General features: G+C 35.0%; 1 protein-coding gene across 1 annotated transcript in view; it reads left to right on the top strand.

The window, feature by feature from the left end:
* LOC138705862 (solute carrier family 7 member 14) overlaps window positions 1-19,439 on the top strand; it is a 317,782-nt gene that overhangs the window by 186,510 nt on the left and 111,833 nt on the right. Inside the window, exon 3 of the mRNA XM_069834549.1 lies at window positions 1,947-2,100. Within this exon, the coding sequence (XP_069690650.1) occupies window positions 1,947-2,100 (154 nt within the window). The remainder of the gene's footprint in view (window positions 1-1,946; window positions 2,101-19,439) is intronic.

Raw genomic sequence — 19,439 nt, 5'->3', positions numbered from 1 at the left:
GACCTAGAAAGATAATCCATTTTGTGAGAACGGTAATGGCAGGATGGCTATAAAGCTATTTTCGCTTTCACTCTTTCTATGATATCCGAATTGTGCAACTTCATTTGAGTAAATATTATACAGAAGTGGAAAGAAACATGTCACATTCGCAGTGGCAGTCTTGATTCTTCCTCTTGTGACTTTGTGTACATATATCAGGATATTTTGGTCGTTCAGAAATGTTTCAATGTAAGAAAATTGTGACGTTCTTCCTATCAATAGCATTGGTAAGCGTCCACTATTTGATACTGGGATAGATAATTTGAAGAAAACTCTGAAATGTTGTGCCTAAAATAATCCTTATTATATGGTCAAATAAATGTTAATTAAAATCGCATTGAATATGAAAATCTCAAGTTTGTCGTATTGCTGCTTATTCTGTTTATGGGATAGTAGGGCAACGGACAAGCATTATGTAGTAAGCGTGGGAAAATACGGAAAACGATCGTACATACGTGGAATAAGCAGTGTAAATATGTTAAAACACCGCGTGACAACAAATACACTATTTATGAACAGAAACGAGTAATTACATAAATACAATGTGAAGAAAGAAAATATGATCTAAAATAATAAAATAAGATATTCATAATTATAATAAATAGGAATGACTACCGGTATGGAATAAATTTAATAAAATATTTGCATAGTAAAAGAGGAGCTCATGAGGCAGAATAGAAAACATATGGGCCTAAAAATATTAAGGTATGCATATTATAGGATCTGGTAAGAGTAAGTAACATCTAGAATTTAATAATACTGTATGTATCACCAAATCTGAAAACTTTTATCTCAGAAGTGTTTCACTGCAGACGATTTATTTACATTCACTTTACTCCTTTATATGAGGAACAAACAGTATTCTCCCAACATTTTCGTACCCTTGAGTTCCCGGTAACTTATTTACATCACACAAATGTCCTGGTGAAAACATGCACCTTATTCAACACTTACATCTCTAAGGTCTACCGGCAAACTAGCAAGATGAAAATATAAAAAGTAAATTTTATGGCACATTCGGCAAAACGTTTCTTTGTACCGTATACCACTGTAAGCTCGAAAGTGAAAAGGAGCAGAAGAGGAAAAAAAAAAAAAAAATGATAATCACAATCATCATCACTTACATTAACAGCAGCAATAACGCCTTAGACCAAACGCTTGTTTCCATCATGAAAATACAATTTCAATTTAACGAACATTTATAAGGGCTGTCCCAACAAGAGCGTCGGATTCAATAATGTGAATAAATGCAACAAAAGCAGATAACAGAGGAGACAGCAGTGCCGCAAACCCAACATAACAAGACATTGTTGGGACATTGCGTCATAGTCTTGTTGTAAGTTTGGCGGAGGATTTATTTATTTTGTTATCTGTTTTTGTTGCATTTAATCACATTATTAAATCCGGCGCTCTTATTAGGACACCCTATAAATAGGGTTACTGACAGATATGGAAGGTGAAAGCTACTAGCATAGAGTGATGGGAGGTTCCCTCTTATAATCGAATATTTCTTTTTTGTCAGGGAACTTTAAAAACTTAAGATCTCTATTTATTACATAAATATAATATGTGGTACAAGGATAATACACCTCCGAAATATAAGATAAAACCATAAGAAATGGTAATCCACGTGGGCCTATGTATGTATGTATGTATGTATGTATGTATGTATGTATGTATGTATGTATGTATGTACAACATGCAGTTTCCAGTTTTTGTAAGGCTCTGAACTTGTGATTCCTGTTGCTCACGTGAATGTCAATATTTTATAGGTGGTATTTGTACTCCGATCATATTTCTTCTCTGGAACATAAAATTTTCATGTGGTAGTATTGGAAAATATATCACATAATGCTATACATGACGACACGTAAATATGATCCTGTTGCATTTTTAATTTGTTTCAGAAATGCCTGACCACGTTGGACTTGACATCCCTAGGAGTGGGATCGTGTGTAGGAACAGGCATGTACCTTGTGGCAGGCATGGTGGCGCGGCACTATGCCGGTCCCGGCGTCGTGTTTTCTTTCATCATCGCAGCAATAGCGTCCATCTTCTCTGGTGAGTAACAGAACGAAGAGCCCGTCGAGAAAATACGACACATGAAGCCGTAATCCTGCCCTGACGTCAACCCCAGTGCCGGACGCAGCAAGCGGTCTCACACATGTAAGATTATTGCGGCTATCATTTTTCTATCCCGTCAATTGCAGGGGCAGGTTCAAACACAGAGGAGGGCAAAGATTTTGAAGGGTCAACCAATTTACGCGATACTGTCATGAAATCCTGATGACATGTTTAGGCGTAAAATATCTTCTTGTTCTTCCTTGTCACTGCATGGTTTAGTTTAAGAGCACTGTGGTATCCGGGCGATGAAATTTTGTCACGTCTTTTAAACTGTTTACTACGAATATATCACTCATTGCTTTACAGTACTTAGTGATATCAGCTGTTTGTTTTGTATAAAAAATTTAACGAATAAAACATCCTGTTTATTTAAGAAAGCTTTCATTGAATATTATCCGAAGGAACACACATTAAATGCTAACACTTATGTCTGATAAAGAGAAGATAAACTTGCTGTATGCTATATTAATGGACTTTATTCACACAGCAAACTTATAGTCACATTAATTCTTGTTTGTAGCCGTCCTTGTAAGATAACCGCAGTAAATCTTATTTTCGGAGGGACTTTGATAGAGAGACGTGCAAATTGCAGTATATGAGCGGAAATTATTATTATATAATCAAATATTTTTTTCGTAACCATATTTGTAAGAGAGTCACAGTAAATCTTATTTTATTGGGGACTATTGTACAACAGCAGCATCTCGGCAACTATAATTATAATTTAATTACTGTATTTCATAAAATAACGAAAATATTGTACAACTCGTTTTCACTAGAGAGTAGTGGAAAGTTAATTTTATATATTTCGTAATTTTGGGACGAGTTGGAATGAGAGGCATGCTAATACTTTGCACCCAGGAAAACTGTAGAGTTCTGAGTTTTACGGCTTACAGAATGTACAATTTCTTCACGAGAAGGATACTATGTACGAAAAAGAAGCAACGTAAGCTTTAGTGAGAAAGAGGGTGAGGTAATCCATAGTCTTCACAAAAAAATTGAATTGTAATTGTTTTATTATTATTATTATTATTATTATTATTATTATTATTATTATTATCGTTATTACCATAATAATAATTATTATTATTATTACTATTATTATTATTATCATTATCAAGTTATAAAACTACCTATTAACATTATCAAAAGATATGGAAATAAATGTTTTATAGTACGGAGATGATAAACTTAAATAGAAAACATATACATTGCTACATCGGGTTGCGTAACTTTCCAACTTGTTAAATCAAATTCTAAACATAGTAACGATTATATGAACGAAGTTGAAGTCTAAGGTTTAGTAATTAAACTTACTTACATTATAGAATAGAGTTCGGTCATTTGATTCATGGAACACTATTAATAAAGAAACCAGACCAAAGCTGCTTTAAGGAAGTTTCGGTTACGAGATGTAAATGCATAAAATTTAATTAAACATTCAATTTAAGTTCAAACTTAACCTCTTTTATAAAGCAGCATAGTTGCTTTTCTGTGGTAAGTGAGCCGCATTTTGATGCTGAACATAAAAATCATCCAGAGTCGGATAATGTAACTGATGGTTATTCTCCCTCTTCTACATACAGTATGATGTTATTTTCGTATGTCCTTTATGAAATTTATCTTTACTAACGCGTTTCATTTCCTATGTTTGTACATTGCATGCATAGAACTGTTTTTTCTCATTCGTTGATAAACCTTTCTGTCACTACAATGCAATGGTTTCGGCGGGCGATCTGTTGAAAAGCTTGGGCTACGACAGGGAGCCGCCACTGGAACACAGGCATCAAATAATGTGGCGGCCCCGTATTCCAGTATATAATTTTTAAAAACGCTTTCTCAAAGTTCCCTTTTGCTATTTTTTTAATGGAAAAAAGTCAAAGTTTGCGAGTTGTGTCAAAAGTTGGGATTATCTGTACAGAGCACAACTTTCACTACATGGGGACAAATGAATAGCTGCCTGAGGCTCCCTTCTGTTTGATTGGTGATGCGTGCTAATGCAACTGAGTGAGGCGAGCGACACTCACCGTTCTACAGAGCGGCAGAAAAGAGAGAGATGGAATAGTATAACCACAAATAAATGCATATATAATAATATGAGTGAGAAGAAATTAAGATACAAAAACAAAAATGACGATGGAAAGAGTGGGAAGAGGATATGAGAGGGAAGAAGAGAGGAGAACAGAGCAAATAAAATGAAACAGAGAAGAAAAGAGATAAGGAGAATAGAGGAGAGGAGAGAGAAGAAAATGGAAGAGGAAAGATGAAAAAACCGTAAGAGAGGATAAGGAAAAGAAAGATAAGAGAGAAGAACAAGTGAAAGGAACAGAGAAAGAGAAAAGAAAGATAACTTCAGAGAAGAAAAGCAGGAAGGAGGGAAGGAATGAAAAAAAAGGAAGGAAGATTAAGAGGGAGGTATGAAGAAAAAAAAACAGTCGTAGCATTTTTAACGATACTTTCAACTGTAGAGGTTATTCAGTCGAAATTCAGTATGAATGAGAAATTACCAACATTTTTTTTCTTTGGTGCCGTCTAGCAGAGAATACAGCGTCGTAAAATAACCTAACAAAAACAAATCTACATAGACAGTGTTACTCTAGCACACGAGATGCTCAGCTATACTTCGCTTACGGAGGAAACCATGCTCACGATTGTGTTCTTTAAAATCAAGCAAAGATGAAAAGAAGAAAGACAACAGAAGCGAATGCAAAAAATGAGAAAGAAAGAAAGAAAAGAGAAGTGATAAATGAAAACCAGAATAAAATCAGGACAGAAGTAAAACGAGGAGAGAAGAAGAAAGCAGAGCATATTAGAACACAGAAAAAGAGAAGAGACAGGAAAGGAGACATGAGAAGTGAAAGGAGAAATACGAGAATGGAAAGGAGAGATGCGAGAATGGAAAGGAGAGATGAGAGAATGGAAAGGAGAGAGGAGAGAATGGAAAGGAGAGATACAAAAACGGAAAGGAGAGATGAGAGAATGGAAAAAAGAGATGAGAGAATGGAAAGGAGAGATACAAGAAGGGAAAAGAGAGATATAAAAACGGAAAGGAGAGATACGAGAATGGAAAGGAGAGATACGAGAATGGAAAGGAGAGATACGAGAATGGAAAGGAGAGATACGAGAATGGAAAGGAGAGATACGAGAATGGAAAGGAGAGATACGAGAATGGAAAGGAGAGATACGAGAATGGAAAGGAGAGATACGAGAATGGAAAGGAAAGATACGAGAATGGAAAGGAGAGATACGAGAATGGAAAAAAGAGATGAGAGAATGGAAAGGAGAGAGAAGAGAATGGAAAGGAGAGATACAAGAATGGAAAGGAGAGATACAAGAACTGAAAGGAGAGATACGAGAATGGAAAGAAGAGATGAGAGAATGGAAAGGAGAGAGACGAGAATGGAAAGGAGAGATACGAGAATGGAAAGGAGAGATGAGAGAATGGAAAGGAGAGAGAACAGAAAGAAAATGAGAGAGAAGAAAATTGAAAGAAGAACAGAAGAGATTGTAAATGAGAGAGAAGAGAATGGAAATGAGAAATGAGAAGAGAACAGAGAGGAAAGAGGACAGGAGAAAGGAGGAAAGAGGAGAGGAGAGAAGAATAATGCAGAGAAGAGAAGAGGAAATAGGAGAGAAGAGGAAATAGGAGAGGAGAGGAGACAAGAGAAGAAAAAAGAAAAGGAGAGAAGAGAAGAGGACAGGAGAGGAAAGGAGAAGAAGAGAGAGAGGATAAAGGACAATGGAGAGAGGAGGAGAAGAGAGGAGAGGAGAGGAGAGGAGAGGAGAGGAGAGGAGAGGAGAGGAGAGGAGAGGAGAGAAGCTGTTCTGTAATACATCACGTATAAATATTTAAAATGGAGAATAATAAGGTGGACGAGGAATTCGTTTACAACGCGGTTCTGTGATAAATGAAACTGTTTGCGATGTTTATTCCCGTGATTTGCTTGTTGAACAAACATAGCGGAAATGAGAACTTTCAGTTACCGGAAGCAGACACGACGTTGCGCAACTTTGAAGAAGAAGCCTTAAGACGTGAGATCGATTTGTGGGAGATACGAGACAAGCGACGCGAGTGTGGATCAGAGCGTCCCACTGAAAACGCCTTTCTGGCACAGTGAAGAAAAGTCGCCGGCAGAGAACATCTGAAAGCAATGTAGCTAGTAACCATCCCGACTAAAGAAACTTCTGCTCCTAAATCTTATCAGTACCAAAACGTTTATGGACTCATGGTTTAAGTCAATCAGATGACATTCAAATAGCTGACAATTCGTCAAGAAGAATGTGAGGTTCACTGCCGGACATACCAGCTGTGAAATCTTTCGAGGAAAATAACCAAGATTACATGAATTACTTTCTCTGTATCCCCGTAGGACAAAAAAAGAAAAGTATTTTTTCTCTCTAAATTGATGGATATGTTTTATTCATAACAATTATTTATTAAACTATTTATACAAGTTTTAGATGAACTGTCGAATTATTTCCTCGAAAATGGTATTGTAACTTCAATGGTATTACATATGTAAAACACTTCATTTCCACATCGATGAACGAAAACGTGAAAGTAATAGGAAAACTGCCGATGAGACAGATACATCTGGAGTGTGAAACTTATACTTTATTATAAATGTATGTTGTAATTCTTATAAATATACAAATACTCACGCACGATCAGGGACTTATTTGAAATCAACGCACAAAAGAAAACAGATGATCATTTATCCAACGTAAGACACCCTAAACAGGTATCCTCTGACTTGGAGTTATTCGCTAAAATTAAGTATCTCAATAACATAGAAATCTTTTACTCATAGTCTTCAGGGGAAAAGTTGGGTAGCTACCGATATATTGGCACAACAAGCATCAAGAATGTGAGTATTAACTATAATCTGCGTTTGAATTATGTACTAAATTGTTTCGAGTCTTGACGAGTGTCTACCTGTATGTATGCAAGAAGTTTCGCATGGCTGTCCACAAGTAACATATATACAGGTGCTCTTGTTTACGGCGCATGCGCAAGGCGTTGTATATAGAACTTACAAGGAGCTATTGTTAGACCGATGTTACAGATCGAACAGGAATTTTTGAGGTGAAAGTACACTGAAAATAAAAATATCCGTGTTCAGCTTTCTCTCCCTAGGCCTCCCGTTTGACAGACAAAAAAAAATATATATATTGTTTTGAAGCTTTGCTCACAGTCGCATATTCCTCGTCCTAGATATTTCAGATTTTGTATAATAAAAGAATGTGTAAAATAGGGTTGTTTTGCCTCTTGAGGTTTCCTCCAAGATGCGTGTAATCTGAGAAAAAAAAGTGAAAACTATCAACGCTTTGTTACGCACGCAGAACCTACACCCAACAGCCTACTCGCTGCACGGCGCTTGTTTATACTTGCTCATGTTTAGCGCCGTACAATGTATATAGTGTAAGGTATGCAGACAAATGTTTATCTTTCACTTCCTGTCTCCTTTTGGATTTTCTATGATGTGGTTGTATGACGGTATTCGTCTTAAAATACAGTATGCAGAAGAAAATATTATAATGGACAGCAATCCAATTGCTGGATCATCTATACACGGGGACAAGATGTTAGCTGATAGCGCAAACTTCACAGCCAGTCTGTCTGATCAAGAAAGAAAAGATGCAACAGAAGCAGTCCTATATTTTCAAGGTAAACTTACATTAATTCTATTTTGTAATGTTATAAAATAAGTACATGACACTACATATAAAATAACAACTCATTCCTTATTTATTTACATTCAATGAATAAAATAAATGAAACCCCTATCGTTCTAGTACGAATATATTCAAATACCATTAACAATTATTATGAACTCTGCTTATAATATTGTTTTATTTTCTATTTTTAGATCGGCTTTTAAGCATGGGGATTATTGGAACTCACTCTAATGCGAAAAGAACTATTCACTCACAACTGATCGGGGAGGAAGTTATTAAAATGTTTATGGAAACTTTCGACTTCAGGTGTAACGAAGCTGAAGAGCTGTCTCACGAAAATGAAGTTCACTCCTTCGCAGAACCTTCCACGAGTGAATTAGAAGAACACTACGTCATGTTTGATGGAAATTCCACTTCTTCAGGGGAAAGCGACCTCTCCGACTTCCAACCTAGTCCGGGTAAACAACCAAAATATGAAGATGTTCTCCTTGACGTGAAAATGAAAGTGTTGAATATGGCCAAAGAACATCCTAACTGGAGCCTGATCACATTGCAGCATCAGAGGTCTGCAGCAGTAAAGCATAACGGGCTTTTAAACATATGGGAGCCGGAAATACAAACAGAAAGGACTCGATACGATAAAATAAACATGATAGACAGTTGGGTGTATGATAGATTTGTGGAAGCGAGAGGAAGAAATGAACAGGTAACAACTAGGACATTACAAGAACGGGGACTAGCTGCTGCAAATCAAAATTTGTCATCTAATTTCGAATTTACTACCAGTGGTTGGGCCGTTACGTTTTAAAAGGTCACCATATCCGACAACGCAAAGTGACAAAGCTGGTTTCCTCCAAGGAAGTGTACTCTAGGGAAGAAATACGCAAATCTGAGGATCGGTTTTAGAAACAGTCAACCGCTTTGATTTCTAATTTGACAAAATATATATTATCAATACGAACCAGACCGGTTGCTCATATACAAGTGACATAAGAAGAATATTAACGAACACAGGCGAAAAAAATGTGTAACTTGCAGTTGGAGACGTGAATAAAGTTACTCATTCACAAACGGCACAGTGTTCCATTATTGCAGCTGGTAATTTACTGCCTAAAGTGTTTCTGTGTCTGCAAGAACCTGGAGGAAAATTCAGTCCGAAAGTTAACGTTACTGTTAGTGCTCGAGGCAAAATGCAAAAATATGGCAGTCACGTGCTCTACATCTGGGAAACTGACTTCTAGTTTGTTAGAGCAGTATCTTGATACTGTCCTCAAACCTTATGTAGGCACAAACAAATGTCTCCTTCTGATTGATTTCTGGGGAGGACAAACTAATGGAGCAATGTATGATGAGCGGTTTGTGGATGATGATAATATGCCAACTTGCACTGTGAAAGTTATTCCACCTAAATGTACTCCATTGTGTCAGCCTTGCGATGTTTATTTTTACAGGCAAGTTAAACAATTCATTTCTCGTCTGCAGAACTGCACTTACTTGTTGCAACAAAAACGACAAATAACATCGAGGGAAGATGCTATTTCAGTTCTTTAATTTATAACCAGTTGTCTGCCCCTGTGTTTAATAATATGCTTAATATGCACGGTATGCCTCAAAACTTACACAGGAAAGAAATTATGTGTTTACGAATGTGCGTGAAGTGTGTTTTCCTCCAGGCATTCGAAAGAAAAAGTGCGAATGCAATAATTATAGCTTCCTAAAGTGTGCTTGGTGTAGAACCTTTTTGTGTTTTGTATATTTCTATGATAATTTCTACTCAGGAGCCTGCAATAGTACAGCAGCCAGTATTTCAGCCAGTTGTTAACAATGAGTACAGGTTAATGACATATTTTCTAACGCATTATATTTTTTGCTTCTTTTATGCCTCATATTAATGAACATGTTCCCATTATGTAACATCATAACGTAGAATTCAAACACATTAATTAATATACATAATATTAATTATTATATTAATTATTATACATTTTTTACGCTTCACGAACATAGGTCTATTTATTGCGAATTGTTAAGACAGTTTTACATGTCGCGAAGTATAGTATAATGATGCAATAACTTGAAAAGTATTCTCTTCTCCCTCTCACTCTCGCCCTGTCTACGCAGCGCATGCACAGGAAATGGTATGAGTGGATTACAGGCGCGTAGCGTGAAAGTCTTCGAAGGGAAGTGCTGATTGTATTTATGCAATTTCAAGACTGGGGTTCGATGCTTATTGTCGTCTTACCGAGGGTTCAATGAAAGAATGACCTACATCCACCGTCAAAATAATACGATTTCAGTAATTTTTTCCGCCCAAACGGGGGCCTACGGGAGAGAAAGCTGAAACACGGGTATTTTTATTTTCAATGTACTTTCACCTCAAAAATTCCTTGTTCGATCTGTGATATTGGTCTGACAATGGCTCCTTGTTAGTAAATTATTAGGCTGGTCATTTTTTTCTGGACCTGTACATTAAAAAAAAAATATGCTCGGCACAATTATATGTACGCAAAACTATGTACAGATGCCTCAAACTAGCAAGCTGTCTCGTTCGCGCAGGCGCATAGAGCACTTCTCCCCTACCACTGTCCGCCTACTGCTGTGCACTGTAGACTAGAACGGTACAGCTCAGTTCTAATAACAGTTGAGAAGGCTGCATTCTGTATAAGAGCGCGGCTATGTGTGACTGTCGTTTGTGATAAAGTATTTCTTCTGTTATGATGAGTAGTACATTATCGGGCAAAGTTCTACATAGTCAAACTCGCGAGATGATTTATAATGTGACGGAATTCAAGAAAAAAGAAAGAGAAGCCGGGATATTTCTCATGGATGTTAAGAAGATGCGGGAAAGAGTGGCAGCAGCAATAGGAATTTCTAAGATGACATTAACTAGGATTGTTGCAAACAACACTACATTCAAAATGGACGACGTCATAGCATTGACAAGGAAAAAAATAATGAAATCACGGAAGAATCTTTGAAAACGAAACGTGAAAAATCCATGAAATATGGAGAGGAATATGTGAAGCAGATTCCTCTAATAGAACAAGCCGTGGACAGTTGCATTAATCATTTTTGTGGAGAGTCTAGAAAAGAAGAAGAAGAAGAAGGAGAAATTAAAAACAATTATATTGGATTTATATTTGGGCTTAGATATTTAATACTTTTCAATCTAATTTATTCATTCTCAATTTTATTTTTCTTTCTATTGGAATCCCCTCCAATTAGGAGGCCGTCCAGAAAGTGATTTTCCCTGGGGCCGTTTACAAAAAAAGCACAATTTAGTGGAAAGATTTATTGGAAACGATACAGAATTGTTGTGCTATTTTACAACATATTATCCATTAGAATTGAGACATTTGTCATGCCATGGGATCAATATTTGTAATCTTGTGTCGTGTTATGCACCTCTCTGTTGGTTCCAAGGTATGACAAAATAAATATCTCAATTCTGGTGGGGAATATGTTGAAAAATAGAGCGACAATTGCTGTATCGGTTCCAATAAATCTTTCCATGAAACTATGCTTTTTTTTTTTTTTTTTAAGGCTCCAGGGAAAACCACTTTCAGGACATTAACATTACTAACATTACTAACATGATGAAAGAAAAAAAATAAACCTTTTTTTCTGCCCCCATAAGAACGTTTGCTTGTGAGTTGAAATGACGACGATAACGCCAAAAAAATGAGTCCAAGGTCCAGCGCCGAAAGTTATCCAGCATTTGCTCTTAATTGATTGAGGGAGAACCTCCGAGAAAACCTCAACCAGGTAATTTGTACAAAGCAGGATTTGAACCCGAGACTGCTCGTTTTACTGTCAGACATGCTAACTCGTTATTCAACAGGAGGATTCTTCCTTCAGGTCGAAATTAATAACAATGCTACTACTTCCAATAAGTGATCAAGCTGTTGGGAAACATTGTCAGAAAGCTTTCACAAACACGTGATTTTACCATTGTATACACAACCCGACTATGTACGGATTAAAAGAGCATGGAAGCAAAGCATTATGCTTTCGTGACCTCGGCACTAAAATAAGGTGGTGTGGTCGGTACCACGCTCCGATTAACTTCTACTACCGGGAAAGATTCAGTATTCAATTTGACGGGGGGGGGGGACTTATTTTTGTTACCGCATAAGCACATGATGAACAACTGACTTAGAATAGAATATTAAAAGGAAGAAAGGTCTCACTGTTGATTCTACTGCTAACATTAACCATAATCCTTGCCAATGCATAGAAGTCGTAACTCCGATGATGATGATGATGATGATGACGATATGAATGAATGAATGAATGAATGAATGAACGAATGAACGAACGAACGAACTAATAAATAAATGAATGAGAGTGAATGAGTGAACGAACGAACGCTTCTGGGAAGTTTTGTTACTCTAAAAACATGTATGCTCTAATTGTCGAGAAGTGGATTTTAAGTATTATAGAATATAACTCTTTTGTTCCAAATAATATTCTCCTATCGTTTATGCGTCATGAAGTATCATTCTTTACTCTAAAAGATATACGGGGTGAACCGTAAATTATTCTTTGAGATATTCCAAACAAAAAAGTTAAATACAATTTTGCTCATTTTTGCTTCCTTTTCAGGATAGAAATTATTTCATATGAAACATTTGAAAGTGTGTCTTGGGAAAGCCATTGATTTAATTTTCAGTATGCTCAATCAATTTAAGACAGCAGTGTATTATGATAATAAATGATTGAAAGGATTTTACTTTTATCCTTTAAATGTGCAGAAATTTGATACGAACAAATGTAACATTGAACAATTCTTTTACAAAACGAAAAATTACATTTGTTCGGGTAAAATTTCTGCACATTTAAAGGCCAAAGTAAAGTTCTTTCAATAATTTATTATCATAGCACACGGCTCTCTTAAGGGGTTAGGTACAGCTTACAGCAGTAAATTTTTTGGAAATATGTAACATTTTTTTCCTCCATTACTGTATCATGTACAATAATGAAAATTGGTATGTGTAAAACACTGTCCTTCTGATATATGAAAAAAATATTTTATACGATTTAAAAAACATATATATATAATCTTTTTTCAAAATTAAAAACGATGGCAGTTCACTGTGCTGCGATAAAGTATTTTCCTCATAACTCCTAAACTTGTTAACTTTTTCGTGTTCTCCCTCTCTTTTATTTTATTGCTGAAACCCGTGTTTATAATATCATGCTCTTTCAACTACATTCCTTAATAAATAATATTCTCTTGAATTTGCGTTAGGAGAAAATACTGATATTAAACCACTTTTTAAAATTAATTTACTTTTTATCAGACAGTCTATCAAAAGTAGAGAAGTGATTTGGCATCGCATTGTAGATATGACGTGCATAAATACACACAAAAAATTTCATCACAGAATATTGGATAGTTTTTGAGTTATAAGGGAAACGCTTTATTACGGCATAGTGAAATGCCATCATTTTGAATTTTGAAAAAAAAAAAAAAAAACATATACTGTATATATTTTTTTAAATCGTAAAAATATTTTTATCATATAGCATAATGACAGTGTTTTACACATACCAATTTTAATTATTGTACAAAATACAGTAATAGAGGAAAATTTGTTTGGACATTTCCAAAATTCTATTGCTGTAAGCTGTACCTAACCCCTTAAATTGACTGAGCACATTGGGAATTAAATCAATGGCTTTCCCAAAACAAGCTATGAAATGTTTTATATGAAACAATTTTTATCTCGAAAAGGAAGCAAAAATGTGCAAAAGTGCATTAAACTGTTTGGTTTGAAAAATCTCAAAGAATAAGCTTCTGAAATTATGCCTTTACGTACGGTTCACTCTGTATAATCATTATGCCTACAGAACATTCTTTACTCTGAAAGATATAGGCTAATCATTATGCCTACAGAACATTCTTTACTCTGAAAGATATACTCATATAGGCTAATCATTATGCCTACAGAACATTCTTTACTGTAAAAGATATACTCGTATAGGCTAATCATTATGCCTACAGAACATTCTTTACTCTGAAAAATATACTCGTATAGGCTAATCATTATGCCTACAGCTAACATCGGAGTGGAAATTTTATTTCAAGCCCGTCTTCAGATATGTTCATTCTGCACTTAAAAAAGAAAGAAATCAAAGTGAATTTGAATAAATATTATTCAAGCATAACAATTACTTCATTTACTAAAGAAGGCATGGACAATGACAAAACCTACTACAATATGCATCAGTAAATTCGTTAATGTTCTGCCTATAGAGTAAAAGACTTCGAATTCTGTACATACAGAATCCAACCTATGCTTTAGCTCCCAATTAGTTGTTAGGTGACTGACATATAAAGTACTTGAATAATTTTGAACTCTGGATCGTAATGCATAGTGCATTCTCCCCTAGATATATTTAACAAATGCGGAAGTTCCCCTTCCTCAAACCGCCATGAAATGAATCATTAGTAACATGTCACAGTCGGAAACTATAACAATAACTTCTCTTTCTGATAAACGGAAGTGTATTGTTATTTACATAGGGGTAGCGTTTGTGGTTACAAACCTAGCGAACAAAGGTTCAATTCTGGGCCAGAGGAGTGGAGATTTATTTCCCTCCCATATGGGTTGGACTCGTCTCTCTTTGTTTTGTGCTTGTTCGTTGTTATCAGAAGACAAGAAAGTCGGATTTTGAATACAGGTTCATACTCTTCATTCAAAACAAGGAGTAGAATCGTTATTAGCTGTAGATAGAAATGTTAATCTTTAGGACGTTTATAAGTTAAGGTTCAATATATCGCTATCTTAATGCTACACACAACTAGGTAACTGCATTTTTGCGTGAAAATGAGTTATCTACATTTCCTCAATTCTTGAGTTATGCTTTCTCATATGATATAACTAGATAGGTAAGATTTGTTTCATGTAGGGTGACCAGATGTCCTCTTTTGTCCGGATATGTCCTCCTTTTTTAGGCCTTTGTCCGAGGTACGGGCGGATTTAAAAAAAATCAAGAAATGTCCTTTTCGTAACTTGTATGCCTGATATTTTGAAATTATCTGATTTGACACATTCTACAAGTAATTTTTGTAGGTCGAGCAGCATCGACGGAATACACTCTTTGCCAACGATCATAACTTTCTTTGCTGTTACTTGTTATGATTTCCCCTTTCATATGTAGTTTAATGTAAAATAATTTCATATCATCAAGTTTTATCATAAGTATACAATAATAAAATAGATATTGACATCATTTTAAGTATAATATAGGTCTAAGCCTAAACCTATATAGAGATTTTCTGTCCTCTTTAATATTGGTAGTTTCCTTGACTTTCATAGTATTGAAATTAAATATAAAATTATTATTATTATTATTATTATTATTATTATTATTATTATTATTAAGTTTTATCATAATTATTTTGTAATAAAATAGATATTAACATACTTTTAAGTATGATATAAGCCTAAATCTGTATTGTAAATATTTTGTAATAAAATAGATAATGACGCAATTTAAAGTATAATACAGGCCTAAGCCTAAATCTAAGTACATATTTTATTTTCTCTTTTTTCGAATAATGTCCTCCTTTTTGAAGCTTTGTGTCCTCTTTCTTTATCAATGTGAATCTGGTCACCCTAGTTTCAAGTTCTTAATATTTTGGTTGTAAAAATAGATATTATCAAAACAGCTAACATTTGTAATGCTACAGTTAGGTATCTTCACTTGCAACTTCTATACATTCGAGCACCACAGCTAGGTATCTACAGTTGTCTAGTTGTAGCATATAACAAATGCAGCCTTTAAAGCAATTATATTAGTGTATTCAAAGCATTATACAACAACTTAAATTTTGGTGTTCATTTGAGTACATCATGAATTTGAGACCAGATTTACTATCTGAAGACATTAAAAACTGGAAGCAATTTGAGGAAGACAACTTGAACATTAGGAAGAAAGATGATAATGGAAACCCATTAGATGGCAGTGTGTGCTGGTTACACTTCACAAAGGTCAGACCACTTGTATCGAAATTCAAGAGAATTATGATAAGAATTTCGGTCCATACACTCCAGAAGAAATAAGCGACGTCTCAATGACATCTAGGCAAACTTGAAACCTCTGTATGGAACCAGCATCCTATCTAATATTCTAAGTATGACGACTCGCTATCTGTTTTAAAATGGATCCTCCTGCTCTTGAAAAACAATTATAGTGGTAAGGCACAGCACTGTGTGTCAGAAGAAGAAGAATGAGTGAAATAAGTAGAAGATGCTGATAAGTGAGGATTGATGTTTATGAAGAGAAATTGGATGCCTAAGAAGTAAAGTTAAATTCTTATGTCTGAAATTATGATGTTTGTGTTAAGATGCATAGTTTGTAAAATTAATTAATAAAGTTACTTATTACATTTACTTTTTTTAATTTTGGATCATAATTAGTTGAAGGGCTGAATGAATAAAGGTATCATGCAACAAAAGTAAGTTTTGATGGATGAAACTGTTAGCCTTGCATTAAGCACAATATAACGCAACTCTTACATCTACACCAGGGGTGGGCAGAAAAAAAATTGTGCCGAATCCATGGTGAACGCAACCCGGATAACATTCAGTTCATTAACCGCGAAACTGAAGGCCGAGATGAAGTCCTGACTACAATCGTGCACAACCGGTTACGAAAAATAGAAATTAAATATTGCTATTGAACGCCTGGCGCTATAGTCAGTATACAAACTCTCCCATCTCGCGGAGTGTTTCAGGGTCGGTTTATCGAATATTCGAGTTGTTCCTCACGCTTTGTGGGTGGACGGCAAAGGCAGACCACAATTCAGGCAGGAGTTACAAGAGCCCTTGCAAGGACGCATTTATCATCGTGTAGACCTACCATTTAATTGATAATTCTCCCTCTCTCAGCACATTCATTCAATCAATCAGTCAATCAACCAACCAATCAACCAACCAATCAATCATCCATCGATTCATCCATCATCCAACCATCAACTCATTGATTCATTCGTACATCGATTCATTGATTCATTTATGTATGAATTGATTGATTCATTCATTGATTCACTGATTGATTAATTCACTGATTCAATAGTTGATTTATTCATAGATTCAATACTTGATTCATTCATCCAGTCTAGGTATTAGTCTACACTTGGGCACCTTCAAGGGCAACAACATGCTTAATGAAAGTATTTGAGCTTCAGAGTACTTTTCTTTTTGTTAATAACACTCTATCTTCTTAAAAAATTATTTATTAATGAAATAATAATGCAGCTCTTTAGAGTAATTAAAAGGCATTATACGAGTATATTAACAACTACTGTTTTAGAGGTATGCATTTTAAGTTTAAAATGTAAATATTACACTAGAATGTAGGCCTATGTGATTATTAGCTCTTCTTTTTAGTGAGTAATTGTAATTTATTTTATTTTTGCATTTCTTTACGCACCAGATTTAATATTCTGCATTACACTCATTTCCTTTGTTGTTACCAGTGTCCATTTGTTCATTTATGTATTAGTTACGAAGATAAGTGCATTAAAGTGTCCAATCAATAAATGTAAACTTATATCAAGCAAACACAATTTTTAATAAAAAAAGTAAATTTCCTTCAATTGTTACTCCGTTTGTGTACTCAGAAAATGTCGTTTCCATGTATGATGAAGTGCGCCTGGTGATCTGTCTATCTGAAAAACGTAAGGGGTAATCGGTGAAAATCGAATATGCCTAATCAGACGGTTGTCCGACCTTGAGGGATGTTCTCTAACCCGCCAGCCCTCTAACCAGTCGAATGTAAACCGGTTGTAAGCGCTATTTTGCAGCTTTCTGGTCCTGACTATTACTCGTTTGCAATGACGGATTAGTATTATAGTGAACGTCCGAGAGAGTAGAAAGTTAATTTCCCTCTAACTACACTGGTGATAAAAATTAAAGCAACAAACATATAAGGTACAGAACAACAGATACAACTCATTCGAAGTAAATTAAAATAGGTAATATAACATTGCACACTAGCGAACTGTCATTTATTACAACAATCAGAAGTTTACTGTGGTTTATTGAATTGGTATTTAAATTTCCCCTTGTGCAAACATAAATAATACAAAATAGATGTAGGAAAATTAATTGTCTTGATCTGAACCTTTGGCTATACGTTCAAAATGTGGAATAATGTCTGTAAGAGCTATACGCAGCTGTGTCGAAATTTATCATCTGAAAGAGAGAATCTTGCTTTCGATTTAACTGTGTTCATTCTAGTAAAGAATTGTTCACAAACATATATTATGTGGAGCTAAATATTGCTGTAAGAGAGGCAGCAAAATCTCAGACACTTATATTTCACTTTACACAATTGTGCAAATAAATTCCTACCCATTAAATTTTTGGAGCTGATTTTCATCACTAAGTTTGTTTGTAGGCCAATAAGTTCACATTGCAAGTTAATTCTTGCGTTCATTACATTTATAGAAAAAGGATTGACAAACACCGCAAGATCATTCTCTATGTCCCTGAAATCGCAAAATCTGCCACTGAATTCAGTTTTCAGGTTATTCATAACAGCTATAACACCTTCTTACAAATTAGGCATTTTACACTCTCATCATTTTTTTACAACAGAACTCTTCCTCGCATTCCACAAGAAATCTCCGTTTTTTTTTTTTTTTTGGAATTGGAAGGTTTATACACGGCCATTGCTACAACACTGCTGCCGCTTGCTTGTAGGCCTACAAACGTAAACTGAGTAAAGGCATCGAGGAAGGGAGGTATGTATGCTCTGAGGACAGTATATCTACACCGCTTGAAGGCCAGGAATCACAGGAATTCACGAATCCTTCTTTGCCCAACGATGATCTACACAATGTAACTGCTGTTATTGGACAGACATCTATGGAATCCATTTCGTAATATAATGTGATATATAACACTTTCATTCAAGGAGAAATACTGATTTATTTACAACTTTAACACAATACCTTCATACATTCTACCCTTAAATTCCTGAATATGATTGCAGTTATCTACTAGAGTGTGCTAGAAATAATGTAGGTATCTTACTTAGGCCATAATTTTCGCTTTATATTTTTGAAAACATCAATTTTACAACATGCACTCCAAAAAGAAGTTTCAAAGGTATCTAAACAATCAATCAATCAATCATCGATTTTATAATTCTACATAAATACTTATAATTTCAAAATAAACATTCAAATCAGATTCCTGTAAAATTATGAAATTTGCAGTTACCTAGCTGTAGCACTAAGGTAGCGATATTTTATTATTATTTAACAATAGTATTATGTCTCACAGCTTTTAAATTTATACCGTAAAATCATTTTCCCTACTTCTTTCTTAGGAACATATTTTTTCTTTCTAGGAAACTGACTTTACCCATTATATTAAGAGAAATATACTGATAGATCTTGTAAATGTCAGAAGTTCCAGCGATGTTACAATTCTATATACAGAAACACGCGAATCAGTCATCTTGTTGGGAGTAGGCTACATAAAACAAACTTATGTACAGTGGATAAAAAGTAAATTCTAGCAGGAAAAAAATAGTAAAAATTGATTTCAGTTTTAGAGTGTATTTTTTTCTCTCAC

This window comes from Periplaneta americana, chromosome 9 (assembly GCF_040183065.1).
Source record: "Periplaneta americana isolate PAMFEO1 chromosome 9, P.americana_PAMFEO1_priV1, whole genome shotgun sequence".
NCBI classification, from domain to species: domain Eukaryota; kingdom Metazoa; phylum Arthropoda; class Insecta; order Blattodea; family Blattidae; genus Periplaneta; species Periplaneta americana.
Note: the sequence above shows the minus strand (reverse complement) of the source record. Positions and strands in the feature narration are given on the sequence as shown.